This window comes from Epinephelus fuscoguttatus, linkage group LG6, assembly GCF_011397635.1.
Source record: "Epinephelus fuscoguttatus linkage group LG6, E.fuscoguttatus.final_Chr_v1".
Classification (NCBI taxonomy): Eukaryota; Metazoa; Chordata; class Actinopteri; order Perciformes; family Serranidae; genus Epinephelus; species Epinephelus fuscoguttatus.
In genome coordinates this window covers 9,488,752-9,510,546 of record NC_064757.1, presented here as the reverse complement: position 1 = coordinate 9,510,546, position 21,795 = coordinate 9,488,752, and the positions used below count along the sequence as shown (strand labels likewise).

Below are 21,795 nucleotides of genomic sequence, written 5' to 3'. Positions count from 1 at the left end.
AAATATTTTCCTTGAGCCTCTCTGAGTGGGAAAATACATGACCCTCACTCCACCATAAGTAACATTATTTCACAGTTTCTGGCTATGATTAATGGTGTGATTGTGGATTGTGTTTTAAGAAAACACGCCTTTAAAACCCTTTTGCATGTTTTGTGGTTCTGAGGGTATTTAAAATAAATACATAATAAGACCATTTAAAGTTGAATGTCCCCTCCCTAAACCAAATCTAAAAACATAACTCCCTGCCAATTCTTAAAAATGATTTTAAGTGCCTGCCCTGTTTTGCACCACCCCCTCCCCTCTCATAAAAAACAGTCCCTAGGTATATATTATTTTGTTGATTAAAAGGTAGGTGTGAAGAACTTAATTTAAAGGATGAGAAATTAATTGTCTTAAAATAAAAGTCGTTGTGTTTAGCCGAGACAGTGGAGTTTAGTATTTTTTAACCAGTGCTACACTTTGATTGCCGCTCCATTGACGCCCATAGTTGGGTTTTCCGTTTATTACAACATTTCTGACGGCACCTGAAGGCAGCACGGGGCCTGTAACTACTTCCTGTAAGGGAAGCTCAGTCAGCTGTCACAATCTGCAAAGCGAGAAGAGGGATCACAGGCGAAGAGAAACACACAACAAGAGCTAAAATGTCTAGTTTTTCCAACAAGTTTAGCGAATACACGATGACTCAACTCAACGAAATACTGGAAGACGACGAAAAACTCACCAGTATGATACAGGAGATGGATGAGGTATGTTAAAGCTATTCGCTTTTGTAGTCCCAACGTTAGCTTCTCACTGCTTTTTCTCGGTCACTGTTTTTCCCTCACCCCCTTTGTTGTGCTTACCAACATAGTCTCGGTACTGTCGCGGAAATGGTCGCTTCGATTCAGGTTTAGGCTTTTTATCATGAATGTGTGTTGTCAGCCAAACTTAAATGTTGCCAACCCTGAAATAAGGTGCAATGTGTTAACCTTGGGACGGAGCAGGGGCGAGCATTGTCTCAAGTTTGAACAGTCGAGGGTTCCCTGTTTGCGACATTGCTGCTCCAAAAAAATTGGACTTACCCAGACAACAGAAGCCCGTCTACATCCAATATTATATCTGAGCAAGTATACTTTTTAATGACCACATTAATGGTGAGTCATTTTCAGAAAATATTGAAATGTAATTAATGGCCTAGGTCGTCCTGCCAAACTCCACTCACAAACCTGCCAGTTTACGACTGACTGCACAGGTACACCGATACCGAGGAAAACAAAACTGAACACCATGATCTAACACATGAATTATTAACCAGCTTAATGAACACCTGGAAACGTAAGTAATGCTAACGACATTATAGCATCCGAGATGTTCTTCGCATCAGTTATTGTTGAGTAACCCTATATGCCGAATCCCCAGATTATTGAATACATTCAGTACAGGTCTGAATATAATGCTGCAGACTGAAGGTGTGTGAAGCAGTTGCAAAGTAACATCAATTGACACTGTCAGAGTTGCTTTCTCGCACAGGTCACATGCTCATTTCTTTTTTCTCATGGCTTTGCTCCAGCTATTTCCAATTAATGTGTACCTGCTTTGCACTTTATCTTCCATAAGTCTGCCCTTGCAACGATAAGCAGCTGATAAGCCTGAGTTTTTCCATACACGGAGCGATTACAAGCCATAGTCCTCAGAAAGGTTCCACCGCAGACAGAAATTTGCCATATCAGGAGGGAGTGCTAACAGATTTGACTTCTTTTTTCATACAGGAGTTGTGCGTCCGATTATTTCCCACACTGCTGCTTCCAAAATAGTCAATTCCAGTGCAGGCTTAATGTACCCTGCTCAATCAGCCCCACCAGATCCCAGTGTTGGAAGAATTTTCCCACCGTGCTTATTCTCTGTTTTCACTGTAAAGTGCAAACTCTCCAGAAAACACTCTTCTTTCTTTTCTTACCCTCCAGTGTGGATGCTATCAGTAATTAGAAACATTAAACACACATTGTCAAGACACAGGAATTTTTCTTGTCTGTTGTCATGGTGCTGTGTCTCACACTCTGGCATTTTAGCTCATTTTGCGTGAGAGTGAGGACTTGCTGCCTTAAATGTGATGAAAGCCCCTCTTCTCAGACACCAGAAACTGTAAGCTACTATATGTCAGCTGAAGTGCTCCATATCCAGTTTACCTCAAAAAAAGCAAGAAGAATACAGTACGGTATTTTTAGCTGTTTGGATGAACATTGTGATGTGAGCTGGCCTTTTGTGTTGTCAGTTCTGTTTTTGATCCACACCCTGTCTGATTGTCTCCATGGTTTCATTTTCCTCCTCCAGAGAGCTTACAGAGAGGGAGGGACTTGTTTACTGCAATGACACTGCAGTTGTTGACTTAAATTAGTCATAAGATTATGGGAGAGATGGAAGGGAATCAGACAAGTGAAGACACGCCTGAACCAAAGGTGGAACTGTCTGGGAAATTCTTTCTTTGTAATACACTGGAAGGAAACAAAGGCAGCGGGTGTCATAAGGCATTGAGCGAAACTCGAGAGTGCTGAGAACTTCTGACTATACAGCTGTAGTATATAGTCACAAATTCTTGGCTGAGATGTAGACACATACTGTGCTGTAGGCAATGATCTCTTCATTTTGCACAACACACTGAGGCAACATGTGTTGCCTTTTGAATAATGCAAATGGCTTTATCATGAATTTGTTTAGATTCTGTACATCCTGTTTTTCCACATGAACTGACCTTAAATGTGTCATATCTGTAGATAACATGCATCACTACTGTCCTGTAATACACTAAATGTGACTTGTATGCATGCATGTGTGCAATAGGGGCCTATTTTTTTTAGGCAAGCTCAGGCAGCCTGACACATTTCCAAAATTATAGAATCTTTTCAGCAACATTATGATCAGCTACCTTTGAGTGTCCACTGTACTAAAGCTCATATGATCTTGATTTGTAGGTAACCCAGTTTCATGTCAATGCATGATGTTTTGGCTCATTTAAGCTTTCTATTATACTTAACATTTTAAAGCAGTGTGAAGATTAAGCTGAGCACCATCTCTCACATTTGGCCCCTTATCTTTTTGAGGTCTTCACTAATCCAGGAATGGGCTTTACACAGCATGCTTGCTGAAGTTCAAGTTCAGTTGTGTCAGTTTCTAACAGAACAGATTTAATGCATAGTCTTGCTCAGTGGCTGTTTAATTTAATGACTAATGATAACACTACAGGTAGATTGTTTTTGAGTCTGATACTAAGATATATATATTTGGGAACTTAAAAAAATGTGATAATAATATATTGGATGAGTATTTCTACAATACACATAACATGAACAAACAATACTGATATGGATTTCTTAGATTTGTTGCCAAGATACATACTGAGTGTAAAATCAACTCGTCAGCTCTCTGTAGTGCATGAAGTACATGACGGAGACTTAAACCCAGTTTGGTGTTTCTGTACTGCTGTTTCTTGTAACTCATCTGCCGACTTACAAATCAATGCAGTATATCTACAGTGAGCTAATATTGGCTGGTATCAGTCTAGCTCTAATACGTAGAGATGCACAGATTTATTGGCTGAACATGAGTATCGGCTGATATTTGCCTTGTTGACTGCCATCAGCCTATCGGCAAATAAAATGTCATTCACCAATGACAGAATACAGTGTTTTTCTGTTGTGTCACATCAGTTTTGTGCAGGCTAAAAAGTAGAACTGGAGACTGTCAACGACCTGTCATCCCGGGGACAATAGAAAACGTGATTGAGACAAACAGAGATCTTCAACGGGTACCTTTGGGATGAGAGGATGCAGTAAACTCACTATTGATGCGTCAGGGGACACAGATTTTCTTTTCCTAGGATGTTGAAGGCATGACCCTCCCTACTCTCCCTCTGATTGGCCAGTGCTCGTTGCTTTCGTATGTTGGGTTGGTTAGGGTTAGGCAAGAGGAATGAGATTGGTTAGGGCAAGAATGTCAGGGTAAGCCAATCAGAGGCAGAGTAGGGCTGTTCATGCCTTCACCAACCTAGGAAAAATAAATTTGAGTCAGGGGACACACTGTGTTGTTTCCCTGGTAATGCTACATTAATGCTACATTTTGAAATCTGGGCTGAAATCAGCAAATGGAGAGCTAGTTAATGTTGGCTGTCAGCTGTTAGCAGCCAAAACTAACAGCTGACAAAGGGTTGCATTGAGTTACAATTACATTTATCAATGTAATGTACAAACCAGTGCAGATCCGAGTGCAGAAATCATCTCATGATAGGGTTCACTTGTGATTCATAAAACGCTCATATCACGCAGATCACAGCCAAGGAATGACAGGGCATTGATAACTGTGACAGCTGAAAACAGTCGTCATTTAAATATCCTGTCCCGGTAACCTCTACACTAACTCCTGATGTGAGTTCTGATTGAAGCCTTGCTCATGTCCACATTGATACATGCTGAGCTTTGCTTGGAAATGACTGCATGTCCAGTTATCTCTTGAACGTTAGTTTTGTAAATGAGGGCCTTTGAGATGCTTTTAAGGTCTAAATAACAACAAAAACAAACTAAACAACAACAAACAAAAACAAACAAAAAAACACTGGTATTGGCTATTGGCCAAATTGTTATTTTAAACATCAGTATTGGTATCGGCCCAGAATTTCACAATTGGTGCATCTGTACTTATACTGAAGTTCAGATTCTTTTCTAACAGGAAATTAAATTTTTTTGGCCAAGAGTGCAGACTGAGGAAAACATCACCTATTCACTTTTTTTATGTCAGAGTTCTGGAGCCAAGCTTTGGTCTCAATCTCAGTCTTTTTCCCACTTTCCTAACAACATCCTGTGAGAGGTTTTTTTGTGGCTTTAATTGTGGTCACACAAAAGAAAGGAAGAAGGAAATGCGTAACAATTACCTAAGAAAAATGTGCTTTCAATTTTAATGTTTCTATTTTTTGTGAATGGCATTTTACTGCGACCTGTATGTAATTGTGGCTTATTACACCAGATCTCCAAATATTCAGGTCTGTGGTCCATCCAGGCGAGCTCTTAACCTACATTTCCTGTGATTATTTCAGCCTTTACGGAGAGAGTGGAGCAGTCCTCCAGCAAACAATTATGTGTTTGGCTTGACAGAACAAGCCTGCAGTTATGGATGCTATTTAAAGGTCTGCTCCTTTAGTGGGCCACGATGAACGAGCAAATCGGCTCTTACAAAAGAGGGCCCTGCCACCTCAGGATATGACGGTGCAAAGTGCAGTGGTATTAGACATATTTAGCTCTTTTTCCTGCATAAAATGTTGTTTCCTGTCAGTTCCACTGCCAAACAAGGCCTGCCTTAGTCACTTGTAGAAACGATTCCATAATCAAGACCTACGCTACAGTGTATTTTCAGAGTTGTCCTACATGTTCTCGCCCAGTCCTGGTTATATTTGCACATACAACATGTTGGTTGGATGTGTGAAGTGAGTCATTTGAGGAGCAGCAGGGAACCTTTTTTTTACTTCAGTCCTCTGACACTCACACTGTAGCATGTTGTTCATCCCGCTTATCTTCATGCTTTTAGTTTAAACTTACATTAAAGGGGCACTTTTTTTTTTACATGAAATTTCCATTATCTGATTTTGGAATTACAGCTTGGAGGCTGACAGGAAAGTTTTCTCCAAATCGACTGCTTTTGATTAAGCTGTGAACAATACAATGTGAGCGTGGTAGAACTTAGAACCTTGATGATGACTCCTTTCTATTTAGGTGTCCAAGTAAACTATGGCAGTGGCTGGGCATGAAATGGACCCCTATAAACTTTATAAGGCAGTACATTTATTATTACCAGCTGCGACAATGTTGTGACGGCTGGTATTTGCCTTGTGTGTGTGTGTGTGTCCTCATGGCGAAATGTGGTCTGTTGGCCCACACGCTTTACGCCCCTGGCTCACAAAACTTAACAGATGTGTGGTTGAGAATGCAATGAAGACTGAGATCAAAAATGGGTGTGATCTGAGCAAGGGGGCTGGAAGAAGGGGAGGGACCATTGTCTGGCCAACATTGTCTGAATTCTGGGTGTAAAATTAATATAGTCCTCGCTAGAAAGTCGCTATTCTACTCCACATATGGTAGTGATGACAAGACGATGAACACTCAGAGTGTTTTTTACAGTAAGTGAGTCAGCGTGCACAATAGCAGGGTCCAGGTACTGGCACACCTGAATGGAATGCAGCCATGGTTGTTATTAGATACACCTGTGGTTTCCTGTAATGACATGTCTAAACGTCCGTCCTGAAAAGGGTCTGTTGTTTAGTAACGGGGCAACCATTACAGCTTGATAAGTCAGTAGTATCTCAGGTGCTGCATTTTTATTATGGTGTCTGTCCCCTACTGCTTTAAATGGCTAATTAGCCATGTTACGTTTTGTATTTTTGGATACAACCAGGCAAGTTAAACAAAGTAATAAATTGCTACCGTCAGTAACAACGTTATTATATCTAACTGAAACTAAACTAAAAACCAAACCTAGGTGTGAAAAAATAGTTAACTGAAATAAAAAAAAAAGACTTTTGAAAAGTCCAAAGTCTTTCTCAATGTGGTCAAAGTTATCAACACAAGTAGCACGAGGAGGCATTGGTGCATGTGGTCACTGAGACTGGGATGTCTACATGAGTGTGAGTCAGCTGCCTTCACAAAGCGTTGCCTTTATATTATGTTGATATGACGCAAGCGTGGATGTTTCCAGCCGCCTCTCTGTCAGCTCCGATCAATTAAGGCTCTTATGTCTGTTTTGCAAGCCTTGGTGGTGCTTTTTGTGGTTGGCTTTGGATGGTGGTGGCGTGTGGCTGTGAGTCACTCATCAGGATGAGGAAATCAACTCAACAGCCTGTTAACTCTCCTTCTGCCGACTTCTAGCTGCTAGCTAGCCAGGTCATGTTTTTCAAACGTAAACATCTAGGAAAGACGGAGAATATGACAGAAGTTGAACTAGCATCCTGCTAGCTATTGTACAGGCGTTGGAAAAAAATTGGACAACCTCTGTGCTACAGCAGTTTCCAACAGGATATAAGGAAGTGTAAAATCCTTTAATTCACCGACACTTGGCTAAATCCTGGACATTCCTGCCATTGAACCAGGAAGCTCTTTTCTATTTGCCAATCCGACAGAGCAGAGGACTCTTGCAAAAGACGGAGAGGAGCCGTGTGCTTTACAGTGCAAAAGGACTGGTGTGCTGGTGGGAATGTGAGCTGCTGTCCCTTTCCTGCTGTGGATCACTGCTAAATGCCATTCAGAGGCGGCTGCAGTGTGGCGCTGCCTGTGTTCAGGAGAAACAACCATACAGCCATCTTGTTGAGTATGGAATGTGTGGATAGTTGAATCATTGAAGTTGAAGTTGAATCAGAACTGGGGGGGAGCTGCTGAAAAATACAACACTACAAAAACTCAGGTCACTGATGGCCTTGCAGTTGTTTTAAAGCTTATATACTGTTTTTTATGGTATCAAGTTTGCTTGAGAATTAAAAAAGACCTATCACACTGCTGAAATGAGATAAACAGGTTTCCCTTCTTCTTGTGAAGAGAAGGTGCTGATTTAGAGCAGGTCGATGACACATTTGTCATCATGATTTGCCTTTTTAAATATGTGAAGAGGCCTGTGGGAGTTATGTGAAAACTGACAGGTTAAGTGTGATGAATCATAGTCAAAATCCACAACAGTAACTTTTTTTTAATTATTATTTCTTAGATGTTTTTCAGCAAAGAATGAATAATAATTTTGGAGAATGACTTCCCTCACCTAGCTAAATGTGAATTCATTATGTAAGAGAGGAGTCTTGTCTATTAAGACTTGGCTTGTCATGAGTTTTGCATTGAAAAAATGCACAGTTGATGCCATAAAGATATTTCTGACTTTTGTTTTTTTTTTTGTCTTTTGTAGATGCAGGAAGTCCAGGAGAGCAAAGAGAAGACACTGGCCAACAACCGAACCTTGGCAGAGCAAAACCTCGCCCTACAGCCCAAACTGGAGCAAAAGAAAGAGGAGCTCACCAAGCGCTACAGCTGTCTTCAGGAGAACTTCGAGTCCTATCAGCTTCGCAAATCCACCCTAGGTACAGCAGCAGGACAGCTATCACTAGAAAGAGAAACATTTTTTATTGATTAGTTCCTCTCAGTGTCTTGAATTTTTAATGGGACCCAGCCCTTAACAAATTTGAGCACTGTCGTCTATGAAGTCATTGAAAACTGGTCCAAACAAATGCCTGCAGGAAAAGCTTCAAACAGAGCAGCTGGCAACATATGCACAGGGCACATTACCATGACAACCTGGTGTTGTACTTTTAATTACAGTCTATTTAGGGATGGGGATAGTGGGGGTCGGGGAATCACTACAGCATAGTATCTCAATATTTTGCGTGGTTATAATGTATCAATTTTTTTATGACATAAATTATTAATATTGCAAATACAAATTAAACTTCTGGTATCCTCTAGAACAAAAGAATCAGTTGCTTTTTCAGTCCACCAGACAGACACGTTTAAAGTCGCATCCATAATGTATTGTCATTTGATAATATCAGATCATGGGGGCTTTTGTGATTCCCACCCCTAGTCTCCACAGATTTGTGTAAAGTAGTATCAGTGTAAATATCTGACTATATGATTTTAAAAATAAAAAAAACAATGCTACAGCACATCCACAGGAGTTCAAATATGGAGTAAAATTAAATAATTGCTCTCCAATTCTGTGTGTTATCAGAAAATAACAGTCAGTGAAACCTGAATAGGGCTGTTAATTGATAACTGACATACAAACTGGAAACATGGGGAGAGAACAAGAGGGGTATAGTGAACAATGAGGCTTCTAGGCAGTAATTGAACAGAGAACAGTATGTGTTGTCCGTCTTAAAGTAATAGCTCTCCTCTGAATCAAAAATACTTATCACAACGCAGAAGGAAGTGTGCATCTACTGCTGGCTCACATAAGCATTGCTGAGCTAGCTAACATTATAGCTCAGCTTAGGAAGACGCAATTGATGTTAACATCTCCTTCTGTGCAGTGATAAAAATGAAAAATAGTTCCTACATGAAACTGCTCACAACAAGGTCTGCGAATTATCATGAGTAACCAGGTTATGATTTCTGAAAAGAGACATTGCTATTGAGTTTTTCAATTTTATTTCTATAGCACTTTGAGCTCCAATAGCTGAGCCATCTAGTTCCATTATACTGGAGGGTAGGCAGACATCTTCATAGCTGATATCTTAAAGACTCGGAAATTCACATCAAAACAATCTAGATTAATAAGTAGCACTACAGGGCTTGGCGATATATGACTATGTACTATATATTGATATATTTTCAAGCAAGATATAGATGTAGACAGTACTGTTTGTATTGATATCGGGTCAAGTTGCGTTATGTAATGCCGCACTTCTGAAATGCCAAGCAAGTGCGCATCTTTCCTCTCTCTCACTCTCTGCACAGCTCCACCCCACTCACTTCTTGAGTGAACTGTCCCTTCAACCACTTAGCTCTGTAGTAAATCCAATATGAAAACACTGATAATATGGAAACTCTAGGGGATTGCAATTATGTGCTTTCAGTTTGAGAGTGAACCTTTTCATACCGTCAGTCATCGTCATCATAGGAACTAAGGCGTTATGTAATGTTTTCTCTTCACATTGTTTGTTCCTCTGCATGAACACATGCTGAAGAGACCTGTTCAACCAGTTCTCATGTTTCCCATCAGAGGCTGAAGCAGCCCTGAAGTTCTGTCGTCATGTTGCTTCAGGAGTCACTGGGATTGAACTCTGTTCGGGTTGAACAAGTCCCAGATCTGATATACAGCTTCACTGCAAGTTCTTACAGGGCTGTAATATCCCTTACTGACGCACCTTCACAGTACTTTCCTAGTGTGTGAAGAAAAAGGGAATGACAATACTTGTGACCTTGTGTTGATGCAGTCGTTGCCAAGCAGCCCTCTCAAAATAGCATGCCAACCATTCACTACTCTGCAACGCTGATAAAAGTTTGACTTTGCTGTCTTCCCTGCGAGGCATACAGAGTCAGAAAGCCTGCTGCTGCTGTCATGTATACAATACACACAAGATCACAGTCTTTACTGTAAGGCTAGAATTGAATTGGTAGAATCTTCTCTAAATAGAATTACTGCTCCACTTACAGCAAAATGAGGTCCTGGAAAATATCAGTTGTAATGGCTGCAGAGATGTTTTACCGGACTTTCATGTAAGGTTGCACTGCAATAACGCCAGTCTTTGCTTCACAATCTAAAGCAGCAGAACATTTCAAGCTCCTTCTAATACAGTAGTCAATACACTGATGCAGCAGTCTGTGGTTTTGTCTGTTGTCAGCAAACGATGGCTTTTGTCAAATGTAGGTTACCCAGTGTCCCCCCGCCCCCTGCCTTCCATGCAGTCGCCGTCCTAGTTGTGGATTTGCTGTAGAGCAGCTGGGGAAGGACAGCGATGCTCGGAGCTGAGAGAAATGTAGCCGTTTGACCCAGATGAAAGCTCCAACATACAGAAGCTTACTGTGTTGTCGTTTGCATACAGTTACAACGCCGGCACTGCCGTCCCCGCCGTCCCCGCCGTCCCCAACCTTTTCTTCAGGAAATGTTTGGCGTCTGTGTTACCCTTCACTGTCCATTGGGTTGTGGAGGCCAAAATGGCAGGGCACCCCCATCACCACCACCATCCACCGCCTCTGAGAACGGCAGCCCACAGTGGGCCATTGTGCTGCCAGGCAAGCTGGTGTAAAACAGCCACAGTGGGTGGGAGGGAGTGGTGGATGACAGGACTGGCAGGCAGGGGAGTCAGGAGGGTGGGAGAGAGAGAAAGGCAGTGAGGCAGGCCAAAACTCCTCCCGTCAGATTCGCAGCAGAGGTCGATGTGGATTCATTTACTAAATGGCTGTCTCATGATCTCCAGGCCCAGACTGTGTGTTGTGTGCTCGGCAGACTCTCTGCTCAGCCAGAGAATCACAGCTTTGTGTGGAGGAGTGCCGCTGATATGCCTGAGAGTCCGCCTTGTTATGGGAGAGGGAATAAGACAGAAAGGAAAGAGAGTTCACCCTGGAAGAAGGCTGCGTTAAGAATGAAGCCTCTGTCTTTGAATGCTTTTCTATAAAATTTAATCCCCTGCAGTAAAATTTGGCACACCAACACAAGTGTCACATCTAGTGCCAACAATTCAGAGATGAAAAATGTTATTACAGTAAATTGACCAATTTGACAGAAATCTTGGTCTGGCTAATTGTTGGTTGTGGAATCCCTCAAAGTCATTTTTCTTGGCTCATTATTTGTTAAGTTAACCAGTGAAGAAGTAATACAACAAGTTTGTTTGTTGCTGACACATTTAACAAGAAAAGTGGCGAGGCTGCTTCTTATGCAGTGTTAAGTGTTTGCCACTCGCTGGGTACATTTACATGCACACTGATATTCCACTATTATTCAGAATATGACTTTATTCTGAATTCGATATGGGTCATGTAAACAGCATTATCTGTTTGGATATTCCAAATTAGGGCTTTTTCCAGATAAAGCATTTTCCACTTAAGATGTGATATGCTGGTATTATTCGGGTTTTGGGAGCGTTCTTTGGGCATGTATACAGTACATTTGTAATATGTGTCTCAACTGTGGTTTTTACCACAGTTTGCGACACATGCTCTCTTCTTTGTTTGCGGTCAGCTCTGTGTGTTGTCATGGATATGGTGTACACAAACCAACTCGCCAACAATTTGCAATGCTGGGGTAAAGATACTTACCCTCAAAAAAAAAGCCTATATTTCTGGTCAGAAGGAGACACATATACTTTTTAACATTATGAAAGACAGGTTTTTGGATATGTGCAAATATCACAACAGCGACCTTCTTGTTAAGGTTGTTGAAGGAATGAGGGAGGCTGTGTTTGCACAGTCCGACAAGTCTGTCACAGGTGGAAAACAGTCACTGTTTACAGTTGTGTATGATGCACAGGCAGTCTCACAAGTATCTGCCATCAGTGAATTTGTTCTTATAGAGTCTGACAAGATAAGCACCACAGGGCCAACCATAGCAAGTTTGGCAAGCTTGTTAACAAGTGGTTACAACTTTCAGGTATGCAGCTAGTGATTTAAATCTCATCTAACTGCAGCAGTGTTGTTGCATTTGAGTATCGGCAGGAATTGCTTAAGATTTAATTGCATCTTTACTCTCTAGCCCTCTACCAGAGAGAGGTAATATTTACCCTCAGATACAGGAAATTTAGAACAGGAAATGGGTCTGGCACTTAGACTCGTTACATGTATTTGTCACTCACCACATCCCCGAGGCAGAGGGTTTATTGCAGAGCTTCCTGGAAATGCCTCTGGTATTTATCACACTTTAAGTTGCTGTTTGAGATGATTTTACCAGGGAATTAGAACCAGTCTTTTATTCACTCTGATAAAAATGTGAATGAGTTGCCTCTGTGGTCTCATTCCCATTTTCCCTAATGAGTGAGCCGGTCGATTTTATTGCTTAGTGATTCGGAAGTGATACACCAACATGGTAAAGTTGTGTGACATTTCAGTGCGACCTTATGGCTTGGCATTAATAATGAGCTCAATAGCAGATAACAGACTTCAAGTGTGGAGGAAAGAGTAGCTTGGCCAGGCCTTTCGTCAACACTGCTTTTGTATTTCCTTTTGCCTTTCACACACTTAATCACCATCACTCCTTTACCCTCTTTAACCCATAATTAACCACGAGACATGTTAGAAATTCACAAGTGACAGTGTGGAGGGGAGTTGGACAAACAGTGACAGAGAGCTGTACTTTGACCATACTCAAAGTCATAAGGTTAAGGGTCTGGCTTACAGGCATACCAATGACATTGTCTTGACATAGGGAGTTATATGATTTAAAGGGACAGTTCACCCCCAAAACAGTATGGCTTTCAGTGGAAGGTGTAGCGTCATGGTTTTTAGCCATGCTAGCCGTATGGCTTTAGGGATGAAAATGTTGGTCTGCCAGTCCACCACCACTTTGGTCCACACTGAAATAGCTCAACAACTACAAGATAGATTGGCACAAAATTGGGACATTCATGTTTCCCAGAGGGTGATTTTGGTGATTCCTTGAATTTTGACCCCACTACTAGATTGGCATAAGTAGTTTTGAGTGAAATGCTTCGACTATTGGAAATAATAATAAGATAGGGCTGGGCAGTGTATCAGTATTATACCATTGTGATATGAGACTAGATATGCAAGAGTTGTCTTTTCCTGGCTTTAAAGGCTACGTTACAGTATAAGTGATGTCATTTTCTGAACTCACCAGACTGTTCTGGCTGTTCTAATATTTGCCTTTACCTTCTCAGTCATTCTATCCACATTACTGATGATTATGTATCAAAAATTTGATTGTGTAAATATTTTTGTGAAAGCACGAATAGTCTACTCTACAATTGTTGCAATAACAATATTGAAGTATTTGGACAATAATATTGTGATATTTGATTTTCTTCATATTGCTCAGCCTTAAAATAAGATGTACAGACATCCACGTCCCGATCAGAATGAACTGTAATAACTTTGGTGATCCCCTAATGTCATCATCAGGTCAAAATTTCAATATGTGCCATACTTTAATCTATGACCAAATACCAAATAGACATAGACATACTCATAAGCCTCAGCCTTTGTGTTTCATGGTAAATGGCAAAGGTTGGCATACTAACTTGCTGTATGAGGAAGATGAAAAACACTATACCTGCCATGTTAGCATTGTTATCATGAGCATTTTAGCATGCTAGCATTAGCATTTAGCTAAAGCCCCACTGCAGTAAAGCACAGCCTCACAAAGTGAAAGGTATTCAAAATCAGTTATGGAAGTTTTAGTGCAGAAGGTTTTGTAAAGACTTGGGCTGACCTAAAGTATATCGCAGTCAATGTCCAGGGCATTAATTGGTCTCTAGATCTTTGTTTGCTTAGATGCCGTGCATAAAAGGAAGCCTACAGTAGCAGAGCATATCAGGTTAGACTGGAATCTCTCCTGTAATTAGTGGTCCACTATATTGTGTGAGGGTTTGCTGGAATGAATGTGAGTTGACAGTGCTGTCGTGGAGATCAGTTACTAGTGATGTGTCATTGGTCTTATTGCCAGAGTGCCACCATGCATGTATGCAGTCCCAGCTCCAGTTGGTGTTGACTTTCAGCCCTGCTAAGGAACACAAACAAAACAGGCTTCCTCCTTTGAGACACCAAGCCAGTTTCAGTTGACTCTGTGGGGCTTTGCCTGTTCACAGCAAACACAGAGGTGTTACGGCTGTTTGGATGTGTCAGTCACAGGACCTAGACTGACAGATTTCACATAATCCTGCCTCAGCTTTGTGTGACAGGCGCATCAAATCTGTTATTACCAACACCTTCATTTCAGCTTTAGAACTGCAGGGATATCTGGGGGGTTTCTTTGGCGAATTAACTCCTTGGTTTATTTAGACATGGATCACACTTAATCCACAGCGCATCTGTGTTGCTTTGAGCACTGTGTAAACAGTGCACCAGTTTCTCGTGACTCGAATGTGTTGAAAAGATTGTGGAGGTGATGAATTGTAGCATTATAATATTACAAATGTTGCTGTAGCTCTGGTTCACAGACAAAAGGGTGTTTGTCACAAAAGCTCCCAAAACAGAATAAAACATTACATTTATTGTGTTTAATCAGATGGACCCAGCCTTTGAACATAATTGTGTTTACAAAGTATTACAATTTAAGTTTAAAGGGCGAGTCCATCTGCGCTCTTTTATGTGTGTTCAAATGGAAACTCCCACTCAACTGTTAGCAAAAAGCTGTGACATGGGTTACAGTGCTGATGCCCTCCCCTCCCTCACTCCCCACACAAGCAGTTCACCGACAGTGTAAGCCTGTAGAGTAAGGAAAGAGTTAGCTTGGAAGATCTGAGCTTGGAGTTGGAAGATGGTGTCAATTTATTATTACCAAACCTTCATTTAACCAGGTGAAGACATATAAGATCTCTTTACACAGAGATTGAGCTATAGAGCTGCTACAAAGTTCCTTCTTTTTGCTGCCTTTGCATTATTATAAAGAACCAAACAAAAGTGGCATCATGTCACTCCATTGTGTAATTTTCTGCATCACGGAAGTGTATTATGTACCGTAGGCGTTTGTTGGCTCGCTGCCAGTTCGGAGAAGCAGACAGGAGTACTGGCACAGAAGCTAAGCAAAGTAGCCTACTGCTGTGGATGCCATGTTAGTTTGGCTCCGAAAGTCAAACAACAACACAACTGATAATCAAAGCAGCGGACGGTAGATCAGCAAGTCATTGTGTTTCAAGAGGTAAAATTACTATTTTTGTCAAAGGAGTCTGATGGCTGTGTTTAAGGGCAGCAGCAAGGCACATTTTTGTTACCTAAAAAAAGGAAAACCTAAATTAATTCACATCAGTTTAAGTGTATGATATATTTAGATTATTTCCCCACCTTGCCTTGCTGTCAGACAGCCCTTTGTGACAGGGAACTGAAGCAGTTGTATTTCCCTCTCTAGAGTGACCAGACTCCATTGACAGAAACAGTAATTTTACCTTACAGTACACGGGGGTTGCTAGTCTACTGCTGCTTCAATTGTTTACTTTGTCTGTGTTATTGTGTGACTTTTGCAACCATACTAGCATGGCATCCACAGCAGTAGGTGAGCATAGCAATCGGGTTGCGTATAAAAAGATTTTTGAAGGGCTTAGGAAAATAGCATTTTGATGCCAAAACATACATACTTAAAGCTAAATTTGAACAGCTTTGATTCCATCAGAGCGCGTAGCATTCAGTGAGCATTAAGGGTCTTGCGATGCTGATGAAAAGATGATTATGAGTTTTACATTTGTCCAATGTGTGTTTATTGTTGCTGGTCGCAGTTCTAGTTCATAAGAATAATAACATTTGTGCTGTTTCTCTGACTTGTTTTTTAACAGACCACAAGTCAGGAAACACCTCCCTGGACATTTTGCTGGCCCTGCTGCAGGCGGAGGGAGCCAAAATAGAAGAGGAGACAGAGGTAAGCTCTATACTGCTCCCTTCATGGATGACTTCATGTGTCCCTCAGCGACACCAGTCAGTAATTCATTTACCTGCCTTTACCAGTTGCTGATGTCCTCTCCTACAGAAACTTCATTGTTCAGACTCTTGTTGGAGAGCATGTGGGCAGCTGAATGACATACTGCAACAGACCTGTCCTATCAGTGTTGTTGAGCTATCAATTAAATCATTAAGGTGCTAAGTCCGAAATGCGTTTATACCGCAAGAGAAATAATAATTAGACCTCAGATTCTTCAACTGCTTGAACTCTAGCATCACCAGCAAGGACACTGTCATCAAAAAACTTTTCTCCTTGTGCTTGGAAATGTGTGTACACTCCTGATTATGCTTATCAACAAAGCCCTAGGGATACACAGGTGTAATTGTGGCCAATTCCTAAATTGCAGAAACACTAACAAACTCTGTCCAACAGTTAAGCTTAACTGACAGATTCTTCACTAACTTTTTATTTGGAAAACAATGTAAATGTTTTTGGGTTTTTTTCAGAGTGAAATTATGCCATTAATGCCTTTGTTTTGTCTTGTTTCTCTAATATTGTGCATCTGAGGCTTCATACAGTATAAGAGAAGTTAAGAGGGGAACTTAAAATACCTGGTCTTCTCATCCTTTATCACTCTGCATTTGTAACATAGGATCTGACTTTGGAAGCTGAGTCATCGTCTGACTCTGTGTTCTCTATGTGTTGCCGTCTTGGAGCCAGGCCAACATTTTTGTAATGTAACATTACCTAGACTAGCTGCAGACAGAGAAAAACAGGCAGGCAAGGAGGAACAGGTGAGCATTATGTAGTTCTCCCAATGCCCCCTGGGTAATGCAGTTCATTTAGGGCCATTATGAATCGATCAGAGAGCCTGATATGGCGAGGGCAGAACAGAGTACTGGCAGCTTTTTAGAAGTATCAGTGTGCAAGAAAAAGTCACTGTTCACCAACAAGTAAAATGTAAAAGTGCCAGTATTGATTACCAGTCAGTACGAGCCAGCTACCACTGAAAATGTTGCAACAACCACGAAGCAAATAAGTAGCAATGTTCCATAACAACATTTCAACATTTCAGCATCTCTTTGCACGCTGGGGAGATCACCATGCGGAAAGATTGGCTACACTACTACACATCACATATGTCAACTATTCTGTGTTAATTAAGTGTAGAAACAGTCAAAACATTTTAGAGCTCAATGTCAAAATCAGTGTAGGAACACACCTAAAATGAGACTTATACCCATGAAGCCTTTGCACCAGTGCATACAGAGAAGCTTTCCCACACGCCTGCTGCCGGGAAAATACAGTAACCTCATTGTCTGTAATGTTTTTATGGAGTTGGTAAATGGATGGTAAATGGACTTGCATTTGTTAAGCGCCTTTCTAGTATTCCAACCATCAAAAGGGCTTTTACACAACAGGTCACATTTACCCATTCTGTGAAACACATTGATACACTGGTGGTCAAACACACTGCAGTCCGTTGATTGGTCAAGAGCGAATCATCACTCTAGCTCGACTGGATGTACAAACCTGCTATTTTTAAATATCTCATCAATTGCGATGGAGACTCTAAGCACTCCAGCCTGTTCTGTTTCATTCTGAAGAGGAAATGCAACAAGAGCTGGATGGAGCAGTGACGCAGCTATTACCATCCAGTAACAGCCCCACCTACATCTAAGAGAACTGTCTGGGAAGGAAACACAAAACAGATCAAGGGTTTAGGTGCATGTTCATATGGGTTACATACATACACACATGTGGGTTCTATAGGTAATATACCAAAAGTTTTTGGTGGAAATGTGGCGTAAAGTTGCTGTGACAGTTTTGGTAATGGTCACATATGGTGTGAGTTTAAATCTAACAAAAGATAAATATCACACTTGTATACTGCTGTAATTATTACATTTTTGATCATTTTGAAGATATTAATTCCGTCACTTAAGATGGGTTTTTGTCGTTACTTTTAATTTTTTTTCTGAATAAATGGTTGATTGAAGAAATAACCATTATATGATGTTTACAAAATGTTAATTCCCACAGCAGTTTATGAGTGTTTGTCTTTGTTTCTGTGATTTTATGTTTCCATCTTCATGACTCAGCTGAATCTAAACTTGGTGTTGAATAAGAGTCAAAAGGGACTTCTCTATTCTCTCTCTAAAACTGTCTCAAACCTCTTTACTCCTGTCAACAGAATATGGCTGATTCGTTCCTGGATGGCGACATGACCCTGGATTCCTTCATTGATACTTATCAGAACAACAGAAAGCTGGCCCACTTGCGAAGGGTGAAGATTGAGAAGCTGCAGGAGATGGTGCTGAATGGTCAGCGGCTGCCCCAGGGGTCAGTCCCTACCTCCCGATCTCAGGACGTGTCTGCAGCAGCCAGAGCCGCCTCCTCCTCCCACCTCACTGAGGCTGGCAGCAGCTCTTCTCCTGTAGCCCAGCCAAGGAGGAAACCCCCACTCCCTCCATCCCAGCCAGCTCCAGTTCTAAATCCAGCTCCAACTGCTGCCCCCCAGCCTCCTGCCTTCTTCTCAGCATCGCCCTACCCGCCGATTCCTCCCAGAACAGGCCAACCCTTCCCCAGTGTCTCCTCCGGCTACCCCAGCCACTTCCTCTCTCAGTACCCCCCAGCCTTGCCTCAGAGGCCCCCACCACGTCTGGCCCCGCAGCCTGGCTTCATCATGCAGTAAATAAAGCCAGTTGCCACTCAGAGGACGCAGTGCGTGTCGTGGACTTCTCACTACTGCGACTCTTCTGAGAACTATTTTTCTACGTCGTCTGCCTTCTTGGAATACGACCAATCACAACACAAGAAAGCAGACCTGCGCTGGCTGGTCTGGTCACGTTCAGCCGAAGCAGATCTCCAATAATCTCTGTGGATTCGCTCTCACATCTCACTCCCATCAACACTCCCAAACAAAAAATGATCGAGATCGGCCTCGCCAGCCCGAGTCAGTGGAAGGGCCCACTGCAGGCTGCTGTGGGTCACTGGGCGGGGACTTGTCATTTATCAGCACTTTGTGTCTCCTGGCAGCGCTCTGAGCTCTGCGCGCCCATTAGTTTTCAGTCTCTCACCTCCCCTCAAACATGTTCCTCAAACTTTTAATGGAACACTAAAGTCGCTCAGAAAAGGGTTTGATTAGTCATCTCCATCTGCAGCATACTAATTTACTGATAATGTATATGCAAGCAAAGAGAGACCCTAATTACTGTGCAGTAGTCCCAGAATATATTCAGGTGAAACTGCATCTATGCTGTGATTTTTTTATATATATATGTATATCTAAAAATTCACAAGGTACATAGAAATATTCAAGTGTCAACATCTTTTTATGATATAGTACTAATGGAGTTACATTAATGATAGCCAGGATAGACTGATTAACATGTGTCAAGGAGGGCTTCGGTTGGTATAAATCCTCTTCACTATGCGTATGTGTCTCAAGAGAGGCCAGACCTGCCTGGTTCAAGATGGCTGACTGTTGTATTTGGTGGTCCATCTCAGGGCAGAAGTCAAAAGGGAGCTGAAGGAGAAGAGTAGTGGCTGAACTTTTGTAACAAATGACTAGGCCTGTTGAGCCTCGCCTGAAATGAAGGATTTATGTATAGCCATACAGTACACTTCTGGTGCGTGTTGTTTCCTGTGGGTTCCTGTTGTAATGCAACACTTCTTTTTATAATGTCCTTTGTCTTAAACACCCTCAGTTTGAGATTGCAGACAATGCCAACAGTTCTTTGGATCTCATAGGCCTGTTCAGTTTTCTGTCACACTGAGCACCAAAGACTTCCCTCATCACTCTGTTCAGACTTTTTCGGTAGTCTTTTTTTTAATGTGAGTGAAACATTTAGTCGTTCCCTACATATCTGTTTGTGATGTTGAGCTCAAACACTCTTTTGTAAAAACATGCAAGCGAGATTTCTTCAAGAAGGCCTTGCAAGGTCAAACGGGCTTTGGGAGAAAACTTTTTCTTTGTGGTGTGATAGAAATTTTTTTCCTCCCAACTGCTGTCGCTGTGCACTGTTCAAGAGCCACGAGTGCCTACACTTGAAGTGACGTTGAACGCGTCCTGCTGACTACTCCATGTTTCTCTATGCTCGGCTGTTGAAGTTAGAACCCCCCACCCCAGAACCCTTCAAAGAACAAACTGGCCAAGCCAATTTGGTCTGCTCCTCCTGCTACTGATGTTCCACCAGATGGTAGGAAAAGGCAGCGTCTGACTGTTGACTGTCAGGCTTTGCTTTCTCACTGGAAGCAGAAGGCCAGAGTAGAGCGATTCTGAACATGTGCCAGAGAGACAAGAGACGCCCTCAGGCTGTGTGCCTAGTGGTGCTTGTGCTTCTCCTCCATTCTTCCTCTGTTGTATTGAGGTTTGCCTGGGGTGAATTCAGAGATTTTTGCATGTGTTGTTGCTGTTTTGTTTTTTTTTAAATTGGTGAAATAACAGGGCTCCGTTTTGCGTCATATCTGGACGATAACACTTCACCTCAAGGCAAAGAAGTGGACCACAAAATGGACAAAACATACTTGTCAGCAGGCAGAAGTACAGAAATAGCTGAAGCTAAAACATCAACATCACAATGAACCAGCATTTCTAACAACTAACATTGGATAATTCTTTTGTGCATGGCCTTTGCTCTTTGTGTCCAGTCTGAAGATTCCTCTTTACTACTTCTCTTTTTTGTTTGTTTAGCTGTTGAGCTGCTTTTTACGTTTCAACTGATCCTCTCTCCATGGTTTTATATGTGGTTGGTGATATTTTCAGTGTAATGTTGTAGGTATTTACTTATAATGAATGTTTAAGTGGAATTTAATGCTATTTTCAAGTTAAATAAATTTCAATTTTTTGTATCTGCTTTTGTTCAGTTTTTTTTTAATATAAATGACCACATTTGGCTTTTCACTTCATGCCTCACACCAGCTGACTTATGCAGTTATGTGTCTTGTAAGAACAGGCCACAGTTTTGCAGTATAACAGGTTTTCAGGCCTTTGTGACCGCTGTGACTGGAGGATGTTTTCAGGTTGTCTGAATGTTCATCCCACTTTCATTAACGCGATATCTGAGGAATGCCTTGAGGGATCTTTAAAAATTTGGCAGAGACATTCACAGATTTTGGTAATTGTTACCTCACAAAACACATTTTTATGCTTCCACGTCGGCGACAACCATGCCTGAGTTGTCTGTCCAACTGACAGTGAATTTAATGTGATATCTCAAGAATGATTTTTGGGAATTTCCCCAAAGATTTTCCTCAAATAAGTCCACTTGGACTTAAAGATAAACTGGTTTTAGGATAAAATGATGAAGTGGTTACATTTGGTAAATGCAAAAGGTCAAAGGTCAACTGCAATTTGACATTCAATGCTATAATGCAACAGAAGAGGAGAGATTTGGTCAGGTACTGAATTCTCTGATCTTGGGTGCCCACCTTGAAACAGAGCTAAGTGTAAAGATTTTGAAGATGTGTGTGAAGCATCCACGTTTTAGAATTTGTTGCTTCCTTACAGCAACATCCAGAATTGAAGCATTGTCTACTGTCATGGCTACAACTTTGTGTTCTATCCTATACCTCTGACAGTCCACCTCAAACTTGGTGTGGTTTTGTTGGTAGTGAGCTTCACGTGATTGTCATCGCACCATGTGACAAAGCTCTATCAGATCTATATGTACTGTGCTCCTCGGTAAAAATATTTGCAGAGTAAAGACAGCCTGCTTTTTGCTGGAAATTATTAACTGGAATCACACAAGATAG

The 21,795-nt window shown here is 41.5% G+C and overlaps 1 protein-coding gene across 1 annotated transcript; it reads left to right on the top strand.

The window, feature by feature from the left end:
• The first annotated feature begins 557 nt into the window (after positions 1–557).
• On the top strand, positions 558–20,892 carry vps37ba (VPS37B subunit of ESCRT-I a). Its single transcript, XM_049578365.1, has 4 exons — positions 558–746; positions 7,906–8,077; positions 15,935–16,017; positions 18,233–20,892. The coding sequence occupies exons 1-4, from the start codon at positions 642–644 to the stop codon at positions 18,731–18,733; spliced, it is 861 nt and encodes a 286-aa protein (XP_049434322.1). The 5' UTR covers positions 558–641; the 3' UTR covers positions 18,734–20,892.
• Positions 20,893–21,795: the final 903 nt, after the last annotated feature.

What these genes read in the sequence shown, in the direction of transcription:
- vps37ba (XM_049578365.1), top strand. Translation starts at nt 642, where the DNA reads ATGTCTAGTTTTTCCAACAAGTTTAGCGAATACACGATGACTCAACTC. An exon ending in TGATACAGGAGATGGATGAG is followed by an intron (nt 747 to 7,905) that starts GTATGTTAAAGC and finishes TGTCTTTTGTAG; the next exon opens with ATGCAGGAAGTCCAGGAGAG. An exon ending in GCTTCGCAAATCCACCCTAG is followed by an intron (nt 8,078 to 15,934) that starts GTACAGCAGCAG and finishes GTTTTTTAACAG; the next exon opens with ACCACAAGTCAGGAAACACC.